Source organism: Mus pahari, chromosome 9 (assembly GCF_900095145.1).
Source record: "Mus pahari chromosome 9, PAHARI_EIJ_v1.1, whole genome shotgun sequence".
In the NCBI taxonomy this organism is placed as follows: Eukaryota; Metazoa; Chordata; class Mammalia; order Rodentia; family Muridae; genus Mus; species Mus pahari.
In genome coordinates this window covers 19,363,553-19,385,278 of record NC_034598.1, presented here as the reverse complement: position 1 = coordinate 19,385,278, position 21,726 = coordinate 19,363,553, and the positions used below count along the sequence as shown (strand labels likewise).

The following is a 21,726-nucleotide window of genomic DNA, read 5'->3' as shown; positions in this document are numbered from 1 at the left end:
CCCATAGACTTTCTTGGTAAAACAGTAACAGAAATGAAGGGTCAGACAAGGTTGCGAATGAGCAACTGTGTGCATGCTTCGATTCTGAAATGTTTCCTCAGCTCAAACAATACCATCATAACCTAGCTCTTCAGCTGCACGAATGGAGTATGTGTATTGTATGTGCTGTGTATTCACCAGACATTCATTTACACTCATCAAAAAGAAGTGGCACTGGGTGTGGAGTGGAACGCCTTTAATGTCAGCACTCAGGAGGCAGAAGCAGGTGGATCTCTGTGAGCTGAAGGCTAGCCTGGTCTACATAGAGAGGTCAGAACAGCCAAGGCTATGTTGAGAGACCTTATCTCAAAAATAAGAAACAGGGTGGAGGGCAGTCTTCCTTGTAACTGTACTTCAGACACAATGTCTAAAATTGCTGCATGCTAGTTTCTTAGTTGTTAATGTTTATTTTAAATGTTTCTATTATTATTCTTTTACTAAATTCTATAGAGCAGTAACTTTTAAATAATAAAAGGCAATAGTTTTTGTCTCAAACTTTTGTGACAATGGACCATATATTTAAAAATTGATATAAAACCTTAACCACATAATCTCATTACAAAGTAGTTTTTATAATCAGACTAAATACTCCAGTGAATTGCTTAACTTGGCGATTTAGTTTGTTTTATTTCTAACAAACTTATTCTTACTGTTTTGATCACTGAACTCTTGTTTTAACATTTTCTCCTAATTGTAGTTAGACAAAATGAGATTTTTATTTTTTTAAATCATTTTAGTAGTGAGATTTTATTTTTAAAATCTATGAACTGGGTAATGGTCAATACTGTAATAATCTGGGGTCTTAAATTTCAAAGTTTAACATTTAACGAAACTTGGTTGCACAAATTTACCTTTTAAAATAGCAAGAAATATATACTACTTAAGGAGTCTGTATTTAAACAAATGCCCTTTCCTTCTCCTCAAAATGCTTTGAAAAGTGCAGTATAAAAGCTTGGATGTGAAGGCACTGCATAACTTGCATCCCATGGCTCTCCTGTGCATCATCACCCATAATCAAATGAAAATATTGTAGTGTAAATTTAATAGATCAATGGTATTTACTTCTCATTAAAGAAAATAAGCTTTTGGCCCATTTATTTGGTGAATTCCTTTCTAAAACTGCTCTTCAGAAAGAAAAAAAAAAAAAAAAGTCTGGAAAAGCTGTCTAGATTATGTCAACTACAGATAATAGTCCTGATCTTACACGTTAATGAGAACCGGAGGTATGGGGTAATACAGCTGCAAAAGGTAAGACATACTTCCTAAAGTAGCCAGCCAGAATAAAGCTAACCAGACCTTTCTAAATGACCCTTGTATATTAGTAGTGCCAACACCACAAGTTCAGCATTTCTGCTCTTTCTTTCCAAGAGCAGATCTGAGCCATTTTAATGTAATCTTACACTTTAGAGACCTTGTATTTGCTCTTGCCATGTTGAAATCTCTGGACAATGATGATTTATGACCGTGGTTTCTCAGTTTTAGATGTAAGGAAGCACACACCATAGTCAGAGGGACTTCAAAGGCAGTCGTGTTTGCTATGTAAAAACTACAAGTCTGGTGTAACACAAGCTGTGGTGAGATGCACTGGGGTGGCCTAGACAACCCTGGTGGCATGTAATTGATTTCAAATCCCATTTTAAAGTGATCTTTTTTACTACAGAATGGAAGTTTTCTCCTCAAATTAAAAGGACACTATCTTCACAGGAAAAAAAAATCATTTTAGTTGAAGTAAACTTTGTTTTTTTAAAGGCTAGTAAATCTTATTGTCCAAGAGGCTAAAACAACACCTTTACAACCTGGTCTAATAATTTGATATAAGTGCTTTAATTACATATAAAAGAGAAGAAAATAATATATATGCTTTAATCAGATTAGTTTCATGAACAAATAAAATAACACATTAGAGAAAAAAGTACTTAAAAATAGTTGTATTTATAATCCACAATTTGCTCAAATACTGGTTTTCTTATAAACTTTCTACAGGATGTTTTTTAAACAAATTCTTCACATTTCACGTTGACTATGTACTTACGGAACTTCAGGGAAATAGTTCTGTTTTTAATAGCTTAATCTGTACTAATGGGATGGCACGTGGTCACATGCAGTCCATGTGGGATTCTAACATAACATTGAGTGAGTTTTCTGACGTGGACCATCCCTTTGACGCTGAAGGTAATGCATCTGTTGAAAGAAGGGACTGTAGATTTGGGTTACTGCTCTCTGCATCTTCCAGTTTTTCTGTATTATCTTCCCAGTTAATGTGGAATCTTGTGACTCTGGGATTAGATGCCAAAATATTCCTTTGAAGCTAGAAAGAGAAACATTTAAGTGGTAAGCACTAAGAAAGTTAGATTACCATGTGCAAACTGGGTGGTTTTCTTCATCTTTCTAGAAGACTAAATTCATATGCAAAGGCATCAACAAGTGAAGCACTTAAACATAACTAATAAGCAAGGACCACAATAGCAAACAGCCAAAGAACTATTAGCCTTTGGAAACAAGGTAAAGGAAGTAAGGGGTGGGGAACATATTTCACCCCGCAACAAAGTACCTGCTCTTATACTTCTGCTACCTAAAGAATACATACAGGAAGAAAAGGTCCTTTTGTATCCCTGTTAGAGGTAGTTAAATAAGTGTCTTTAGCCTGATGCATTTTCAGGTTGGGGATATCGCTCATTGCCTTGGACATACCCTGGAAAAGTCCCTAGGTTCAATGCTAAGCACTAAGAAATAAAATACAATAACCACACTTCAAATGAACAATTTTCCCCAAACAAAACCCCTAATTATTGGGATCCTAGCAGTTATATATTAAATCTCAGTTTTCGAAACAGTAATGTGCTCTAGTCTCTTTTACTGCCATACAAAGGTTCTCCAAAGAGTAACCCTGGATCAACAGGAGGTCTTCAGACTATGGAAAGCATCCCACGTCACCCGCAGAAAGGAGAACTAACTCTCTAGTCCATGGTAAGGCCTAGCAGATACCAAGTACCACAGTCAGTTTAGTCAGTCACCAGTAACTAAACCCCTTAACCATTCCCAGTGGAAAAATCTAAAGGTTTTTATAAGTGTTTTTATAAGACTATTGAATCAGATTTTAACGTCTCAGAATTTAACTTATCATCAGAAATACTTAAGAACTTTAGTTTAACCTTTAAGAATAGCAGGGTAACTATATAGACATCCTAAATATTAATGAAAATAAGCACAAGCTGAGCATGGTGGCAACTGTAATCCTAAAATGTGGACATCTGAGGAAGGAAGTATACCATAGTTCAAAGACAGCTTGATCTACAACAGTCTACAACAGTCTCAAAATCTCTGTCAAAGAAATAAACAATCTTGGCCATGATTTTGGGAAGAGTCATAAGCAAAACTATTTTTAATCAAGTCACTACAAACGTTAAGACCGTGCATGGCCTTGGTTGAAATGAAATCCCTAACGGTATAGAGAAACAAAGGCCTGCTTTTGCAGGAAGCCCTTCCATTTTAATAAACCATCAGACTCAAAGTACCCACCTAGCAGCAACTCGTGGGGAGGCGGGGTGGGAGCCATCAATGCACATGGTACAATGATTAGTTTGTTAAAGTGCTACAAAGCTCCAGATCTGCTTTAAGGCCATGTTCATGGTATACTATGAAACACCGACCCCGAAAAACCGGATAGTAAAAGTAATTTAAAAAGAAGAATAAGAAAATTACCTTAGAAAAGTCTGGTTTTACTGGTGGGTTTTCCCTTAATTCTGTTTCAGTATATTCATTATTTACATAGTAGCCAACTCTAATAAATTCTTGACCTCGGTAGGTGCAAGTTATCAGTACAACTGTTACCCCCACTGCATCTGCATCTGGTATGAGCCCTGCATTCGGTGCATCAGCCTAGAGTAATTCAGAAAGAAACACAAAATGGCTGTTAGTGGCAGGTATAGCAAATGAGCATTCATTACCTTAGCACTACTTGAAACCATATTAGTGGGGAAAATGTTTTTACAATTTATTTTTGGCTTTTAGAGGCAGAGCCCTGCTATAGCCTTGGCTGGCCTCAGATTCACTCTGTTCTGCCTCCTGAGTGCTAGAGTTACAGGTGGACACCACCACACCCGCCCAACAAATGAACTTTGGTGGGAAGTTCATGTTTCTCTGTAGTAGTACTGGGCACATTTATTACTTGCAGGTATAATTATAGCTAAAGAAAGAAATAACTCTGGTTTTACTGTATGGTGATTAATTACATAATATTCATTATAAAGTCCATTCTTTATAACCAAGTCAATCATTGTAGTGATCCTAACCTTTTACAGTCCTGATTTTCAGTCCCAAATTACTATGTACCAAATTAAGTTTCAGAGTCTATTCCAGTAAGTGTTTATTCTATTAGTCTCCTCTTCTATCCAAGACACGTGGATTCCTCAGTAGTGAACCCTCTAAAACTGACAGCAGAGGTCAGCAACGTAGCTCAGTTCAATCCCAGCACCACCAACTAAGAAGTACATATAAATAGTGAATACAAATGACAATGGATCTGAAAAAGTCTACAGCAAAGTTTGAAAGAAATGAAAATCCTATTGTATTTGAGCCACATACATTGTGGATATTCAGTGCAGTCAAAGACTGTTTAGGTAGATGACACCAAAGACCATGGTTTGAATGAACCTAAAGGAATTAAGAAAGTGAAACAACAGAACTAGAAGACATTAAAAATGCCAGAAAAGGCTAGGGTTCTGTCCACAGTCCTCATCAGCAAGACCTCTGAGACAGACAGACAGTCAGTGATGACTGAGGCATCCAAGTACAACCTGAAGCATTACTCTGCATAGTAAACAAAGTAAATTCTAGCACCATAACCTTTGCATATGAACACTTCAAGGCTATCAGTCACCTTCAGCTTTTCTTATTCTCTTCCCTTGTTACTCTCAACATCTCATGTCTAAAGGTTGGGTGTTCCTTCATCTATTATGCAGAATGCTGCCAACTTCCATTTCTTACGCCTCTCAGTTTCCAGCCTGCTGTTTCTATCGCTGCCATTTAAACATCATCATTTCTAGCCCTTTGGCAGGTTTTAAACCTTAGATGCTTTTTAGTTCCTTAGGCTCTTTACAGCTTTGTAATTCTTGTGTGTGTGTGTGTGTGTGTGTGTAGTCCTGTAAGATGAGCTGGAAATCTTTCATGCCTCTGTGCCTCAATCTCTTGACATCTTCATCAAACCTACTTTCCAAACAAAGTCCTTTCTGATTCACAAGGTAGCAGTTTCCATTTTTATGTGTTTGTTGTTTGACACAAATTTCCTAATATATGTCTTAGTCTAAATGCAGCTATAAGAATTTATTATTTTAGAATTTTCTCATTACTCAGTTCCTGTCTTGATGGGGGTATATGATCCCTGTGGACAGGTACCAAGTGTGGGGACAGAGACCCTCCTGTAGCATAAACAGTATGTCCTACAAATCTTACTCAACATCGCAGGTTACTTTCAGGGATACTCATATACCCAGAAATGGGTGAAGATGGAGGAGTTCAGTTGATACCACCCAGTAAATTAGTAGTAAGTGCATCTATGTTAAAAATGTTGTTTGCCAAAGGATTTAACTTGAGCAAATTTGGGTTAAGAAATGTGCATACCTCTCAGGTTATTAAGAATGGAAAAGTGATGGGGATTACTTTGTTGACCCAATCCCATCAGTACTGGGCAGGTGTCTGGACATCTCCTTGCTAGTCTTAGACCCATTCCTAAGGCAGTCAGTCATATTTGACTATACTACACAAAATGGCAGACCAGGAAAATAGGACAGTTTGCTCATAACAAAACAAAAACTGCCTTAGTTTCATTTTGTTAATAACTGTCAGACTTTGAAAACTTCACAGGCTAACACGTGACCTAAATCAGTGCTTTCTCTGTTCTTTTTGGCAACATTTACACTGATAGCAACAAAAAGCTGCGTACTTCTGAGATGTCCTCACAGCACTGCAAGTCAGAAGCTTAGAGGTCTTCTTACCGTAAACATACAAGACTCCCAAAGGCTCACTTTAAAACCATGATGGACAAGATTTTACAGCAATACAAAGTGTATATATATGGCTACACATTAAGCTGACTTTCTTTTACTACATCATGAATTATCAGTACAGTATGTAGTCCCCCAGGCTTTTGGGTGCAAGGAAATCCTGCCTCTTTACATAATGAGACTAAATTAATAGTTTAATTATAGATAGAGCTAGTTTTGTCAGTAATCTGCTAATTGCCTTATTCCCCCTAATACTCTTATGCGGTAGGTCATTGGTGGGGTCCCGTATCTTAGTGAGCAGAGGCATCAGGCTGCCTGCGACTGCACGACTTCCTTAGGCAGTCAGTGTTGCTACAGCTTTCACAAGGTTATGCACACACACAACTCGGTTTGATGGCACTTTTAATTAAAGTATTGAAGCCTTTAAATTACTATAGCTGAGCCTTTCTTAGCCATTTGTTTATATATACTAAATTATTTGGGGCTTCCTAGTAGAAAACACTCAGGCCTAGATTCAGTCCTGTATTTAAAAGGCAGCATCTCTAACAATGTTCTCTTAAGCAAATCCTCACCCATTTCTAACGGGTGAAGGGAAAAATAGAGGCCAAGCACAGGAAGAAGTAGACTTTTCTCCTGGATTATGCCTGCAGTGAGATTTGGTTAGGCAGAAATACCTCTAACAAAAATTAATGGTTATTTAAAAGTTAGCTCATTACTCCCTGCAGTATTATAAATATCTTCCTCTAAGAAGCATGGATAATTGAAAAAAGTCACTAGTTTTATATAGCATCTTAATAAAGCAGGAGAAAGAACACTCTGACAGAAGATAATGTCTAAAGCTTGGGCACAGAGCTAAACACTGTCAGAGGTATCTGAGAACATAATTTATACTAAGAGTATTTCTACTCACAAGTTCTAACAGGGTAATGGATTTGTCACAGTGGTCCTCTATAAAAACCTAGATAAGAAACTTTAATGAAGTATTAAACCATAATTCCAGTGGCTCGTGCCACATGTCTCTATCTGCTAATGTTGCAGTTCCTATACTAAAGTGAGGTTGTTGCTATCTTAGCAGCAGATGCATGCACGTTGCTGACCAGCACTTGAATACATGTTTGGGGATGCTTTCATCCTGAAAGACAGTTCCATAGGACAAACCCAACCTTGTATGCACAGTATACTTGTAGCCTGTCTAGTTCCTAAAAGTAAACTCAATTAACATCCCTGCATATAATCTCTAATATAAATCCTTTATGATAGACATTGCCTGAAATGACAGCAGACCAAAAGTGAGAAAAGATAAAGCAATTAGTTAACACAGAAAGGGTAGGGCTCTGAGGTAGTTCATACTATTAGAAACATCCTTGACATATTTATCTGAAGAGAAATCTTACCTGAAACACAAACATGTGCCTTCCTGCAGGAACGGGACCCACTAAAACAGAGTCTAAAACCTGATCGTATTCTTCACTTTCTGCAGAGCCCACATAGATAATTTTCCACTCCAAGTCTAGGGTAAAAAAATGAAAACCATTATTTCATAGCAGCAATTATATATTAACATAATAAAGCCCCCTTTGTTGACCACTTAACTGCTAAATGGCTTTTTACCAGAGATATGGGAATGTTACTTATGTATTTCTCACCAGAATTCATATCTCATGCCAATAACTTCTCCAAATAATGTTTCATAAAGCACTGGTCCCTGGAGAGTGTTCCTCACAAGTAAAACATGAACTAAACTTGGGGAAACATGAAATGTTTACTATAGGTACTCATAAAGCGAAATAGCACCGTAAGTTCTCAGAGACCTCCTTTAGTAAAGAACACTGGCAGCAGAAATCCCATCTCCCAGCCTCTTTTTGTGCTCCATTTTTAACTTCACCCCTATAGAAAAGCTGCCCTATGAAACAGAAATCATCACAGAATCTAAAGTGGAAAAATCATTAGCAAACCTTCCTTGTGGTTCAGAAGTTTCAGCTCATCTCCTGACATAAATTTGTCAACCTTATCACTCTTACTGGCTAACAGATTAACTGTGTACTTACCACTGTATTCAAAACTATGCCAACTGGATACCAACCAGACAGTGGTGCTATTCTCTGTTGGTACTCCTTTCTGCCATACATTCTTTTTTTTTTTTTCTTTTTATTATTATTTTCTTTATTTACATTTCAAATGCTATCCCGAAAGTTTCCCATACCCCTCCCCCCACCTCTGTTCCCCTACCCACCCACTCCCACTACTTGGCCCAGGCCTTGCCTTGTGCTAGGTCATATAGAGTTTGGAAGACCAAGGAGCCTCTATTCCCACTGATGGCCAATTAGGTCATCTTCTGCTACATATGCAGCCAGAAACACAAACCCCGGGGGTACTGGTTAGTTCCTGTTGTTGTTCCACCTACAGGGTTGCAGCCCCCTTCAGGTACTTGGGTACTTTCTCTAGTTCCTCCATTGGGGACCCTGTGTTCCATCCAATAGCTGGCTGTGAGCATCCATTTCGGTGTTGACCAGGCACTAGCATAGCCTCACAAGAGGCCGCAATATCAGGGTCCCTTCAGCAGTATCTTGCTGGCATGAGCATTAGTATCTAGGTTTGGTGGCTGATGATGGGATGGACTCCCGAATGGGGTACTCTCTGGATAGTCCATCCTTTCATCTTAGCTCTAAATTTTGTCTCTGTACCTATAACCTTTCATGAGAGTTATGTTCCTTATTCTAAGGAGGAATGAAGTATCCACAAATGGTCATCCACAAATGGTCTGCCATACATTCTTAAAACTAGAGGAAACCAAGATCCTTATACCTCTTCATAGAGCAGAGTACTTACATAGCATACAGGCAAGGACATGATACACTCAAGTACAACCTAACTTAAGACTTGTCTTGTAATTCAACCTAGATTTCATTAAGTATCCTTTTAAAAAGTTTCTCTGTGGAGAACTGAGAAGATTAAAACCATTGCTCTTTGAAGGAATGTAGGAATCTGCTCTTTAAATATAGGAAGATGATGACAGACAATCTCCTATAATGTGATCTATGCTTAGCTTCATTATAGAAAGACTATACTAAGCACTCCCAAGGGGTTGAATCTCTAGTTCACTCTGGAGAATGTCAACAAATCCTTTATGTGTAGCTATGTAGTTATCTCCTAAATTTGTAAGAGTATTGCCACTCCTTTGAATCATACTATACTTGTAAACTGAAACTTTTTTAATTGCAGCTTCCTTGTTATTTGTAATGCTTTAAAAGCCAGTAGTTACTATTATATCATGGTTCCATCATAGACTAAGGCTATTTGTATTTTCAGCTTTCAGTACATTTTCAGCTTCAGGGTTCTGCATCTGGCATCTCATCAGGTCACTTATTTGCTGTTGGATCTAGGAAACAACAATTTTCTGACCAGAAAGAAGAGCAAAAACAGCCACAAATGTAAAAAACCTGCTTGGTGGGTTCAAGAATAAGCCAAGAAGCTGGGCTTTTGGAACAGAGAGAAGCTACCCAATCCTGAGGTTGGGATGGGGAGCAACATAGTCCATCATACAAGGCCTGATGCCCACCATCAAAGATTCTGGCTCAACACTTAGCAGCACCATTTTGTTGTTGTGCTGGTCATCAAACTCAGAACTTTCACACATTCTAGGTGCCCACTGTAATCATCAAGCTACAGCTACAGCTGTGACCCTGTAAAAGTTCCTCAAGGTGTGGTGACTATCCAACCATAGTTATTTTGTTGCTACTTCATAACTGCAGTTTTGCTACTGTTATGTAGCAAATGAACTGTAATATAAACATCTGTGTTTTTTAGATGTGTAGTCTTCTGGGAGTCATGCCCCACAAGTTGAGAAACACTGCCTGAAGGTTTTGAGCAGAGAAGTAACAGGGATCCTCCTTTTATACTTAAGGATAATTTTACTTGCTGTGCTTATGTAAGCTGTATGAGGGCAGGGGAACAAGAGATTATTTCAACTGTTCAGTACAGAAAGCATGCTGGTGTGGGTGAGTTATGGTGGCCATAGGGCTGGTGTAAAGCATTCACATCCTAGATAAAGTTTGGAAGTAGAAGCAGCAGTGGCCACTTTGGGGGGAGGGGGTCTGTGTAAAGAACAAAATAATCAGGAGTTAGTTTTATACGTGTCTAAGATGCCTATTAGATGTTTAATTATAAACACAAAAAGGTCAAATTTTAAAAAACTGAATTTTGGCAATAATACGTAATGACAAGGATAGGAATTGAATTCCAAGGAGTGAAATGAGTCTTCCTCAACACTAAAGTTGGAAGGCAAGTCAGGAAGAGGATGAATCAAGAAAGTAGTTTAGAAAGCTAGCACCCAATGAAGGAAGTGATCCAAAAGCCCATTGAGACACAGCTAAGGAGAAGGGTACATGTAAGCTACTGACTTACGTAAACACTTTATCATACAGATATAATTATTCAAGCACATATATACTTTGTGTTTGTGTGGGCACACTAATAAAAATAAGAAAGCTGAGATTTGGAGAAGGTAAGTAATCTAAAATTCACAGTTTACAAATCAGAATCATAATTAAAGATGGGTTGCTGCTACTCAAAAACCTTGGCTTTTAAGCCTTGCTCTTTCTAGCTTTCAAGTAATAGGTTTAAAGAATATAGAAGAGAGTGGAAAAAGAAAGGTAATGGAGAGTGGGTTAATCCAACCTTAATAAGAACAAGCTGTGACTCAAGGAACAGACACAAATTGGGTCTGAGTGTGATGATATGCTTATTTATCAATTTGTTTATAAACCAGTTTTCTACGCCTCTGTATTTTATGGAGTTACGGTTAAGGGCTGTGGCACTACAAGAGTTATGATTTGAAAATTATTCATTTATTTTAAAAGTTAACTTTTCCATGTACTCATGGTAATCCCAGGCAGAAAGTATCTCCATATGTGGTGGGAGGGATACTACCAAGGAAATTTTAAGTTAATTACATTGTTGGGAAGATCTGTGGTCTAGTAGAAAATATACAGTCTTTGTCATCAGAACAGGCCTGAACTTTCAAAGTATAAAGCCACAGGGTCAATTTTGATGCACTGCAAATATTAAACCTTAGAAACTGAAGGAAGGCCAATTAAACTTATAGGCTTAGTGATCAAGCATAATAAAGCCCCTACTTAAAATCTCTGTAAAAATGTTTAAGTGTGTTTCTGTATATATACGGGTACTGATGTGGTGGTCAGAGGACAACTGGTTGGAGTCAGCTCTCTCTTACCAAGTGGGTTCAGGTGACTGACAGCTTTAGTGGCTGAGCCATCTCACTGGCCTTTAAATCCCACTTTTTAATATGCTCTACTCCTAGACATAAGCCTATAAAAGAAATAACCATATTATCTTTAGATCAAACACAACTTACGGCTTCTTCTGAAGCAAAACTACCAGACAGCTTTTAAAGCAAAGTTAAAGTATCTCAAGACTACTGACAATGAGTGGTGGCTAATCGGTACGCTGGAGGACACGAATCATAAACTCAAAATTACCTTTACAGTAATGTGTACGTTGATCAGTAACTTAAAAAGTCACAGTACAACAAAAGTATGGACCCTAGAAAAGAGCTTCTGCAGGATAAATCAACTCCCATTTCCTTACTCCACAGAGCCTCTAGATGGAGTAGACAGGAATGGCACCTTTTTCAAGGGTTCCTTTGCAGCTTTGGAATGACTCAGCTTAAAATACCTTAAAATAATGGTGCGCTGGTTTTGAATTGTACTAGAGGGAGGCATATTCTTGACTTGAGTAATACCACTGTTGTGAAAGGATCCCTGTTTAACATGGAACCTTGTTTGGTTTCTGTGGGTGGCTGGTTTCGAACTATCCAGTGTAATGACTCTGTAACAATATCCTAGAGCTTATCTTCCTCATACAATGTGGACCTAAAATGGAAGCCATCATATGAGAAACACCTGTAGTGTAATCTTCTAAGGCCTCGAACACTGCACTGAGTTAGGATGGACTCAGCCATGACCTTTATATTTGATCATTTGTATATAAATTGGCAATTCGAAAAAGAAAATTAAAATCAGTGTTGGGGTTGGAAATAGGTCTGATGTGGAAATGCTGTTACATTTCAAATGAAGAAATGAGCAAAACACCCTTACACTTACATTAATCATCAGACTATTCTGAGACTACTATATTTTAATCTTTAGTCAATCTTCAAAATATGTCCCACTCACTAAATGTATGCACATTATAATTTACATAGGTATTAAAAACAGCAGGGTACATTTTAAGTGATGGTGATGGTTAGCCAAAGGAGTGAAGAGAAAGGGGCTGTGACTTCCTTTTTACAATTTTGAAGGTTTATTGCAATGGTTTTTATAATTAAAGTTAACATCTTACATGAAGTACATTGTAGAGATTATAAACTTTAAAAGAAAAATTCTTTTCGTCATAATTAGGATAATAATCACTCCTAAAGGCATTTTGTCGAAATACTTCCAAGTGCCAAGATGTCCTCCTAAGTTAACTAAAATTTAACACCAATGAAGTTAAACTTTTTGTTTCAAATGTTGAAAATGAAGCATTGATTTTAATAAAATCTAAGAAAAGCGATAAGAAGCCACATTTTACCTTTCTAAATTCTGTATTACCTCACTCTTTCGCATTTTTTAAAACCGTAAAATGTGCTTCAGAAAGGACTTCGCCTTCTTACCTCCCAGCTAACGTTTGCATTTTCTCCATCTGCTTGGACGTGGAGTTATTTTAATTGCATCTTCTTCACACGTTCTGAAGAAAGTCTTTCAGACTTTCTAGAAGCCCGAGAAGTGCCAGGAACTGGTTAAGCACCCTGCTTCTGCTCTAGGGTGCCCTGGAACTTCCCAGCCCCTCACCATTTCTCTCCCAGAGGTCTCCGTCCCCGGGAGAGGCGGCGCACAGCATCCCGGGCGCCCGCGGAGAGCACGGCCGCCCCCGGGGAGCCGGGCGCCGAGGGGCCGAGCCCAGCGCCCGCCTTCCGCGCTGGTTGGTGGAGGGAGCCGGAGAGCGGCGCGAGGACAGCCTCGGCGGGGCTCGGGCGGGAAGGCGCGGGCCCGCTCGCCCCCGGCGGTCCGGAGCAGGCGTCGTGTAAGATGGCTCCGCTTCCCACCGGCCGCGCGTGCTCCCCGCCGGGCCGCGGGGCCCTGGGGCGGCCGAGGCCGCACGACCCCCCGGCCCGCGCCGCGCGAGCCGGGGGCCGCCGAGCGCCGCCCGCCGCAGACAAAGCTGACAACATGGCTCCCTCCGCCGGGCAAGTTGCTCGCAAGTTGCGGCGCGGCCGGCGTCCCTCAACTTCAAGTTTCCCTCGCATGGCCGCCCTCCCGCCGGCCGCCGGCCGCGGCCCACCCCGCGCGAGGCCGGGCCGGGAAACTTTAACGTCCGCCGCCGCAACTGACAGCCCGGCGCCGCTCGCTCACCTTCAGACAGGTCCTCGATGCACTCGAAGGTGATCTCGAACTGGAACGGGTTGTAGAAAGGCGACGGGTTATCCAGCACCACTACATTGTTCACCTGAACCTTTGCCATATTTTGAAGAAAACACAAACAATGGGGCCGGGGCTGGCGGCACCACCGAGTCCCGCGCGCGGCCGCTCCGAGAGCGCAGACCCCCGCCCCGGCGCGGCGCGGCCCGACGTCGTGCAGCTGCGACTTGAGAAACTTTTTTTTTCCCTTCCTTTTTATTTACACGGCAGCACTCCACGGTGTTTTGCAGCTTTCCTATTTCACTAAACTACAGCCCATTCTGCCCGGATAACTAGCAGCGTTGCCCGCGATTGGCTGCCCCCGAGCTCTGACCCTCCTCCTCCAGCGAGGGCCGCGGCGGCGAGCAAGATGGGCTCCCGCTCGCGGAACGGCCGGGAAACTTTCACTGCGGCTCCACCTGCTGGTGCGGACCAGGACAAAGGCGCAGAACAAAGTGAGTGGAATAGGGGCTGGGAGGCCCGCGCGGAGGCCGCCGCCGGCGGGGGAGGGGCGACGCAGGCCCCGCCCCCGCCCGGCGGGCCCGCGCCACACGTCGGGCGTGGCCGCGGCGGGCCGGAGGGGGCGGGGCCCGCGGGGTGGGCGGGGCCGGCGGTCGTGGCGGGAGGGCGCGAGGCGGCCCCGCGTGTGCGCAGCGTGGGCTTTGGGGTTTTCGGGTTTCTCCCCGCCTTTGACGCTTACCCCCCAGACCAGGGCCGGCGGCTTTGCGGGCTCTGCCGGATTTAGCAGATGAGATGCGCTTTGCAGCAGCCAGTCAGGCCCAGCCAGCTGTCTGTGCTTCTCATAATCGGACTGGTAGGGAATAGGGAGAAGGGCTGGTGCAGTGGGAATAAATTGCATTTTATAGCTCATGTCAGCTCGAAAGGAGCAAGCCATTTTGGAATTCAAGTTCTTGGCCACGACAGTGCGGTGAAATAGATACAAAATGAGGGCGGGGTGATTTTACACACACACACACACACACACAGCCTAGAAAAAAAATTAAATATGCGATCTTCAGCTGCCTGTTGGGTTTCTTCCCATTTCGGATCTGAACAGATGTAGAACGAAAGAAAAGGAATAAAGGGGGAAACGTGATCAGTTACAGCGAGGTTTCTGTTGTTTAGGGGGGCGGGGGCAGAGAAAGAAGTTAAAAGTCGAGAAAATGGAAGTGGCAGAGGACCAAAGGACATCAAATGTATTATTGGTGGAGCGTGAGAAAGGAGAAGACACAGACAACATGCCATGTGCTCTTCAAGACATTTATAACAAACATTCATAAACGAAAAACTGCAGCACACAAATTCTGAGGAAACCTCCCATGCCTGTGTTGCCTGTGAGACCATTTCAAGGCTGACTTGAGGAAATGTCGCTTGTTTATAGTACTTAGCCATTGTGGGTAGGCTAGGAAACGGAAACCTAACACCTTTGTGAATGTGAACTGATTCTTTTTACTGTGGGAGTCTTACTCATTAACTATTGGGTTCTTTTCTTTTTCCTTGTAAATGAAACTACTAAACTAATCAATAAAATCCGGAGTGAAAATTATGTCTTAGTATTAATCTGCAAGTGAAGTTTCTGCTAGTGTGCAGAATTTGATTAATCTTCCTTGGATATGTGGAAACTCAGCTGGATTGCTGTGGGTGATCTGTCCTTGTCCAGAGGCCTTTCAGTTTTCGTGCAGCAGGCCCAACCAAGTTTAAGGAGATTAAAGTGGGGCGAGAGCCACTTGTATTGTCAGTAGGCTGGGCAATCAATACCGATTGATTCTATCAGTTCAGTCACCATTGTTTATGTGCATCAGAGTAAAAGTCACACTGTTGGGGTAGGCAAGATGACCGTGGCTGGTAAATAATACACACAGCTCTTACTAACCCTAGTTTTATCAGATATTAGCCAAGATAAAGGAAGCATGGCAACAGTGAGGTAACATGCAGTTGTGGCAGGCAACCTGGAGATCCCAATTGACTTATCAAAGTGCTCTTATGTGCTTCTTACATGCTTCTTGCTGTTTGACCAGAAGTGTATAAGACTCATTTCTAGTGGATGTACACACACACACACACACACACACATGTATGTATCAGGGACTAAGGATATCTAACAGGTTATCACTAGTTTGCTTCATTTTCTTACAAGTTTGGATTGGGGTGGGGGGGTTGCTTGTTTGTTTGTTTTGTCTCGTCTCTTGTTTGTTTAAAGCCATATATAACAGAGTTTGGAGGAGGTATCTTCCATTTTTCCAAGAGCTGTCTCCAGGACTCTCATCTTACCCCTCTATTTTATTACTGCTCATCAAGAGTTTTTAAGAGAACGTTTGCTCCAGTAGTTTTTCTTCACTGTGAGCACTGTTTTTGAAACCTGCCCTTCCTCCCCACAAACCCCTTAGAAGCACTGTGCCACATTTCTAAGAAACTGATGGGCTCTGGGAGAAATAATGTATAACACGCTCACTCAGTCAGACCAATGGCTAGGTGACTCCCCGACAGAAAACCATATTAGAACTGATGGGTCAAAACAGAGAGGTCCGACATAAAGATCAGAGACCTCAAATAACTACTTTCTACTCTGGGGGCTACCTGAAAGATTTGTTAGCTTTTTAAAAATCAAAACCATGAAAGAACTGCCAAGGGCTGTTGTTACGGGCTAAATTGTGTTCCCGTCGAATTCATATATTGAAGCTCTATCGTCCAGTATCTCAGAATGTGACGCTGGCTATAAGTACGTCTCATAAGAGAGAACTGATTTGCAGGAGGCTGTTAAGGATAGCAGTAGGGATGCACCTTACCTCAGTCTGGAATCTTCATTTACAAAAAGAAAAGTATATGAGGAAACACCACAGGATACATGTATAAAGGCATCTCAAGGAAAGGATAAGAAGGCCGTTCACAAGCCAAGGGACTGGCTGTGAGGAACAGGGCAGTGCTAGCAGTCCTGCAAGGTCTACTGTCCAGTATGGTGAGGAAATAAATTTCTATTTAAACTTGCCTATGACATTTTGTTATGATAACCCTAGAAAACACACAAACTATAATATGTCTTTTTCTCATAGCAAATTAAGGTTGCTTGGGTATTTAAGCATGTTTTATCCTCATACTCCTGAGTTATCACGTGCCTTATGAGCCATGAGATGCAGTGGGGAGGATGCCGTGAGGATGTGGGATGCTGTGCACAGCCATTCTCCAGTGGAAGAATCTGCTGACGGTCATGTATGTTGGTTGTAATTTGAGTAGACGAGCAGTGTGTTTCCATGGATCCAAAAATCCTCTGCAGTGGGCTTCTAGGACTGAAACATTTACTTAAATTGAGTTTTCACAGAGACCAATGAAAACGCAAGTTAAATTCGGTAGAATTTAAATGGGCTGGAGAAAATTTCCCTGGAGCTGGGAGTGAAATGGAGTCTCAGTCCTGCCTGCCACAAAAGGTAAAATAGAAATGGTGGAGTAACTTTTTAAAAGTCCATTATTGGGATGGGGGGGGTGCACAGCATGGATGTCAGAGGATGTTCTGGTATAGTAGGCTTTCTCCAACCTGTTTGTGGGTTCTGGGGGGTGGAGCCCAGACTGACTGACAGATGGAGAGCCTTCTCCCACTGAGCTATCCCCAGACCCCTAACCTCGCTCTTGTTGCACTTTCCTCGTTTTATTTTACAGCCACTGTGTTGTCTGGGAAGGCCCTTTGTATCATTACTCCCGTCCTGAGAAACAAAACTCGGCATAAGTGGTGCTTTTCTGTTTGCTGGCTTGTTTTTGTTGTTGTTTGCTGGAGTGACCTTCCAGATATTTCTAACTGAAGTCTTAGTGATTTTCATGTGTTGCATATATACAGAAAGTATCTATTATGTTAAATCTCTGTGCTGAGTGTTAACATAAAGATAAAATAGATAAAGCATATAAAGAGCTTGTGGTCCAGTAGCAAAGGTAGCTCATATGATCAAAAGTACAACTGAAAGAGAAGGATTTAGCTTCCACTTTAACCAGCGACATTAAATGAGTGAAAGAAATTGTCTTTACTCTTTGTAAAGAACGTATAAATAGCAACCCAGTACACTTAAATGGTTAGAAGGTAAGGTATTACCATCCAGCACAGCAACTGAGGGCTGGTACTTAGGAACTGATTACATTCACTATTGTCATAGCTACAACTCTGTCTTCACCATAGCAGGTAACATATAAAGTATTCATTATGCAGAGAAACATAGAGACATAAAATTTCCTTGGCAGGTAAACATAGGCCAGCCAGCACTGTGTTAATGACTTCATTAATGAATCCCCAAAGAACAAAACTGTGACTGTGGATGGCCAAGGCAGTGCTAGAGATGGGGCTTGATCCAGCCAGGGCAAAACCAGAATCTCCCCATGGAGGCCTTTCAGACGGAAAGCCCTGAAAGTGGGGGAGGACAGAGCCACTCATCCTACCCTGAATCCTTAGATATTTTGGAACTGATGCCAAATTAGAAAGCCCATCCCCTGTTTTTTCATGGGTTTCACTTAAAGGTAATTATATTTTTTAAGTGTGTGTGTGTGTACATAAAATACAGCCTGTGTATGCTAGGTAAGAGGACAACCCCAGCCTGGGTTCTGGGGATCACTTTTAGGTGGTGAGGCTGGCCTGGCCAGTCCTTTGCCCGGTGAGCCCGCTGGCCAGATCTTTAAATTACCTAAGGTTTTCATGTGTTAAATACAGTATACCTTTTCCTCATCATGTGCTCCATAGCATTAATGAATGCTTTACAGTTTGGGTGTCCACTGCTATCTACCAGCTCTTTAAAAATTTGTTAAACATGCCAGCTATATATCTGATACCTGTGTGGAGTTGAACCACTGAGAAATGCCCATTAGATTGCTACAAATGAGAGCATTCTGCTTGCTGACCCAGCATAGCTATGTGAATGTTGAAATGTCTTATTGAAGTGTTATAACCAGTGCATTAATGGAAATGTCTAAAATTATTCTGTGTTTCCTCGTTCTGATTTCTATAGGATTCCTCCTTCTTTTAAAGCAGGGCCTTCTAACCTCCTAGCTCAGTCTTCCTTGCAGCATGTCTTCTTTCGGTTTTTACATTTCTTTGCCTCTCCCATTCATCAGAGGTTTTCCTTTTTACCTGATACTAGGAGGTGGGGGGCGAAGTGATGATGAATAGAGGACTCAGATCTTTAAAGCATCCATCTCTAGGCTAGACCACTGCTTATACTAAGTCGTTGCTAAACAAAGCAGCTTTTTCTAGTTGGTTGCTATAGAGACAAATGACATTAAGTGGAGTCAGATTTGGCAGAGTCTAAGCACGTAGGCTTTGTAAGGCTGGGGCCTTTTAGAGACAGAAACTAGGAAGGATATGAAGGGGACCAGTTTCACAAATGAGCTGACAGGTGATTAATTGGTAGATGTTGTCCAAGCATCCTTATATACACTTATACAGTACTTTTTAAAAAATACAGCTTAACTCGTAGTATATTCTCACATTTAAGGTATCTAACTTAATAGCTTACTAAGGATCTTCAGGCTCATGCAATCATCACCACAGTGTTAGAGTATTTTCATCATCTCATGAAGGTACTTTCAGGCCTGCCATGATAGCTTACACCTGTCATCCCAGCGCCAGAAGACTGAGGCGGGAATGAATGTAATGCCAGCCTGATCTACATAGAGAGTTCCAGGCTGACCAAAGCAATATGCAAGCTCTGTCTTGTAAATATAATATAAATATACATATATGTGTATGTGGTATATGTGAATATATATCTTTCTAGTCTTTAACTACCACTCCCAGTGTTTCATCTGTAGATTTGTCTTTCCTGCCCAGCATCTTTTTCAAAGATGTCCTTGATATTTTCATCCACAGTATAGCACTTATTCACACTTAATTTGTTTTTGTTAGCCAATAACTTTGTACTTTCTGGATCTAACGCATTTCCTTCCCTGTCAGTTGATGACGTGTGAGTTGCTTCCACCTTTGTCTATTATGTACACTACTGCTAGGAACCTTTGTGTGCAGAACTTTAGCATATGGCTGTTTTCATTTCTCTACATTTGTGTCTAGGGATGACCATGGTCACAAATGGTAGCTAACTCCTTCTGAGGAGCCACCAGATTATTTCCAAAAATATCTGCACCATTTACCATTTCTAATGGACACAAGCGTCCCAATTTCTCATTACATCTACACTTGCTATAATGTGTTCTTGAGAAGTCTGGAGATGCGGCTTAGCAAGTACTAACGGCTCATCCAGAGGGCTCAAGTTCAGTTCCCAGCCCCACCCACGGCAGTTCACAGCCCTCTAGAACTCCAGTCCCAAGTGATCCAACCAAACCCTCCTAGGGTCTCCATGGACATCAGGCACATGCTTGTTGCTCAGGCATATGTGCTTGTAGAACACTAATGACATAATAAAAGATTTAAAATATAGTTTTGACTGTAGCCATGGTGATCTATAAAGTATATTTCATTGAGATTTTGCTTCGCATTTCCTCAGTAGCTAAAGCTGTTGTTCTGTTTCATTTGTTGGACATTGCTATATCTTCTGAGGAAGCTATTTTCAGATCTTTTCCCATTTTCAGTTGGCTCATTGTCTTTTTAGTTTGGAGTTGTGCTCTTTCCATCACTGAAGTCAAGACTTTTCAAAACATGGATTTAATTATTTTCTGTGGGTTGGTATTTTTGGTGGTGTCTTTTCCAGAATAAACCCTGTGTATGCGTGTGTGCATGCCTCTCTGTGTGTGCATATGTGTGTGTGCACGCGCACGCTCATTCCTGTGTGTGTGCGTACATGCTTATGTGTGTGAGTGTGTGTGCATGCATGCTTGTGTGTGTGTGTGTGTGTGTGAACTGTCTTATCTGTTTTGGGTTTTTGTTTTGCCTGTGCTTGTAATTTCTCAAAATCATTACCATTCCAAGGTCAAAGATTTACAGTGGTCTTTCTTTTTTTTCCTACTTGTTGTTAGAAATGGTGTCAGCTCAGGGCACCCCAAGACCAATTTCTCAGCACAAATATTTATTTACCCCAGAAGGACAAAGGGCAGGGGGATAAGAAAAAAAAATGACAGGAAGTAGAGGACAGGGCAGAAGAGAAAAGGAAGAGGGGAGAGGCAGGAAGGGATATTTGCCCTGAGGGACTGCCTCTGGATAGAGAGGAGAGTGAAATGGTGATTTATAACAGGGGAGTCCCATGTTAGGAGGAGGTGTTTAATTCTAATTAAGCAGGTTAATTAAGTGAACCAAAGGAGCCTTGATTGCTGGACTTCAGTACTTTGAAACCAGGGCCTTGGAAGTCTGTCTCAGTAAGAGGAAGTGGCCAAATATGGTAAGATAGGCCTTGGCGGCTAGTTTAGGACTGTAATTTAGCAGAGGTTTTTGCTTGCTTGCTTTTTAGCAAGGCAGAAGGAATGAGGAGAAAGGCAAGGCCTGCTGGGATCATGTTTGCCAGGCTCGGGCTGGCTAGAGTCCCTTCACTTGTAATGTAGTTTTAGCACTTTACAATTATGTCTTTGATTTCACTTCAAATTATTTTTGTATGCTGTGTGAATCATGAAATCCAAAATCATATTTTTGCAAGGGGGTGTCCAGTATTCAAGAGCATCTATTAAAAACGTTTCCCTAGTCACTTGGCTTAGATATTTTTTCTTTTAGATTTTATTTTTGTGTCCGTGTGAGTATGTGCCATGTGTGTGCACATGGAGGGCAGAAGAGGGTTCCAGGTCCACAACTGGAATTAATGAGACACTTGATGTTGGTGGTGGGAACCAAACTCAGATTCTCTGGAAAACCAGCAAGCACTCTTAAACATAGACGTATCTCTCCAGCCCCGTTAGTTTAGAATTTTTATAAAAAGCAAATTTGCTATCAACGTTTGGGTTTCTGTCTGGACGGTTCTACTGCTGACCCGTTGTCACATCCTCATCTGGTTCCTTTACCTTGCAGTTTTGAAGTGAGGAATGGAAGTCTTTCCATTTGTTCTCTAGTTTTCAGATTGACTACCTGGGGTCCTTAAGTTTTCCTGTGGGTTTTAAGGATATTTTGTCAGTGCCGCACAGAAGCCACTTTGAATGTTGATGAAGATTGAATTGAACCTGTACTTATTTTTCAGTACTTTTAAATTTTTTAAATTGTCTGTGTTTGTCTGTGGTTTTGTGCATTGGGAAGAGATACCAACAGAGGCCAGAGGTGTCACTGGGACAGGACTGTTATAGGTGGCTGTAAGCTGACTGATGTGCTTGTGGGGAGGCCAGAGGTG

General features: G+C 41.3%; 2 protein-coding genes across 5 annotated transcripts in view; one reads left to right on the top strand and one right to left on the bottom strand.

Moving 5' to 3' along the window:
- Mcm9 (minichromosome maintenance 9 homologous recombination repair factor) overlaps positions 1-21,726 on the top strand; it is a 91,103-nt gene that overhangs the window by 21,784 nt on the left and 47,593 nt on the right. Inside the window, exon 8 of one of the 4 annotated variants that reach the window (XM_021204974.2) lies at positions 9,425-10,038. The exons of the other annotated variants lie outside the window; for them this stretch is intronic. Within the exon in view, the coding sequence (XP_021060633.2) occupies positions 9,425-9,504 (80 nt within the window). The 3' untranslated portion in view covers positions 9,505-10,038. Of the gene's footprint in view, positions 1-9,424; positions 10,039-21,726 lie in introns of those variants that run through there. 4 annotated transcript variants of the gene reach the window in all.
- On the bottom strand, positions 765-13,925 carry Asf1a (anti-silencing function 1A histone chaperone). Its single transcript, XM_021204975.2, has 4 exons — positions 13,454-13,925; positions 7,436-7,551; positions 3,742-3,918; positions 765-2,347 (listed from the first exon to the last, which is right to left on the bottom strand). The coding sequence occupies exons 1-4, from the start codon at positions 13,560-13,562 to the stop codon at positions 2,135-2,137; spliced, it is 615 nt and encodes a 204-aa protein (XP_021060634.1). The 5' UTR covers positions 13,563-13,925; the 3' UTR covers positions 765-2,134.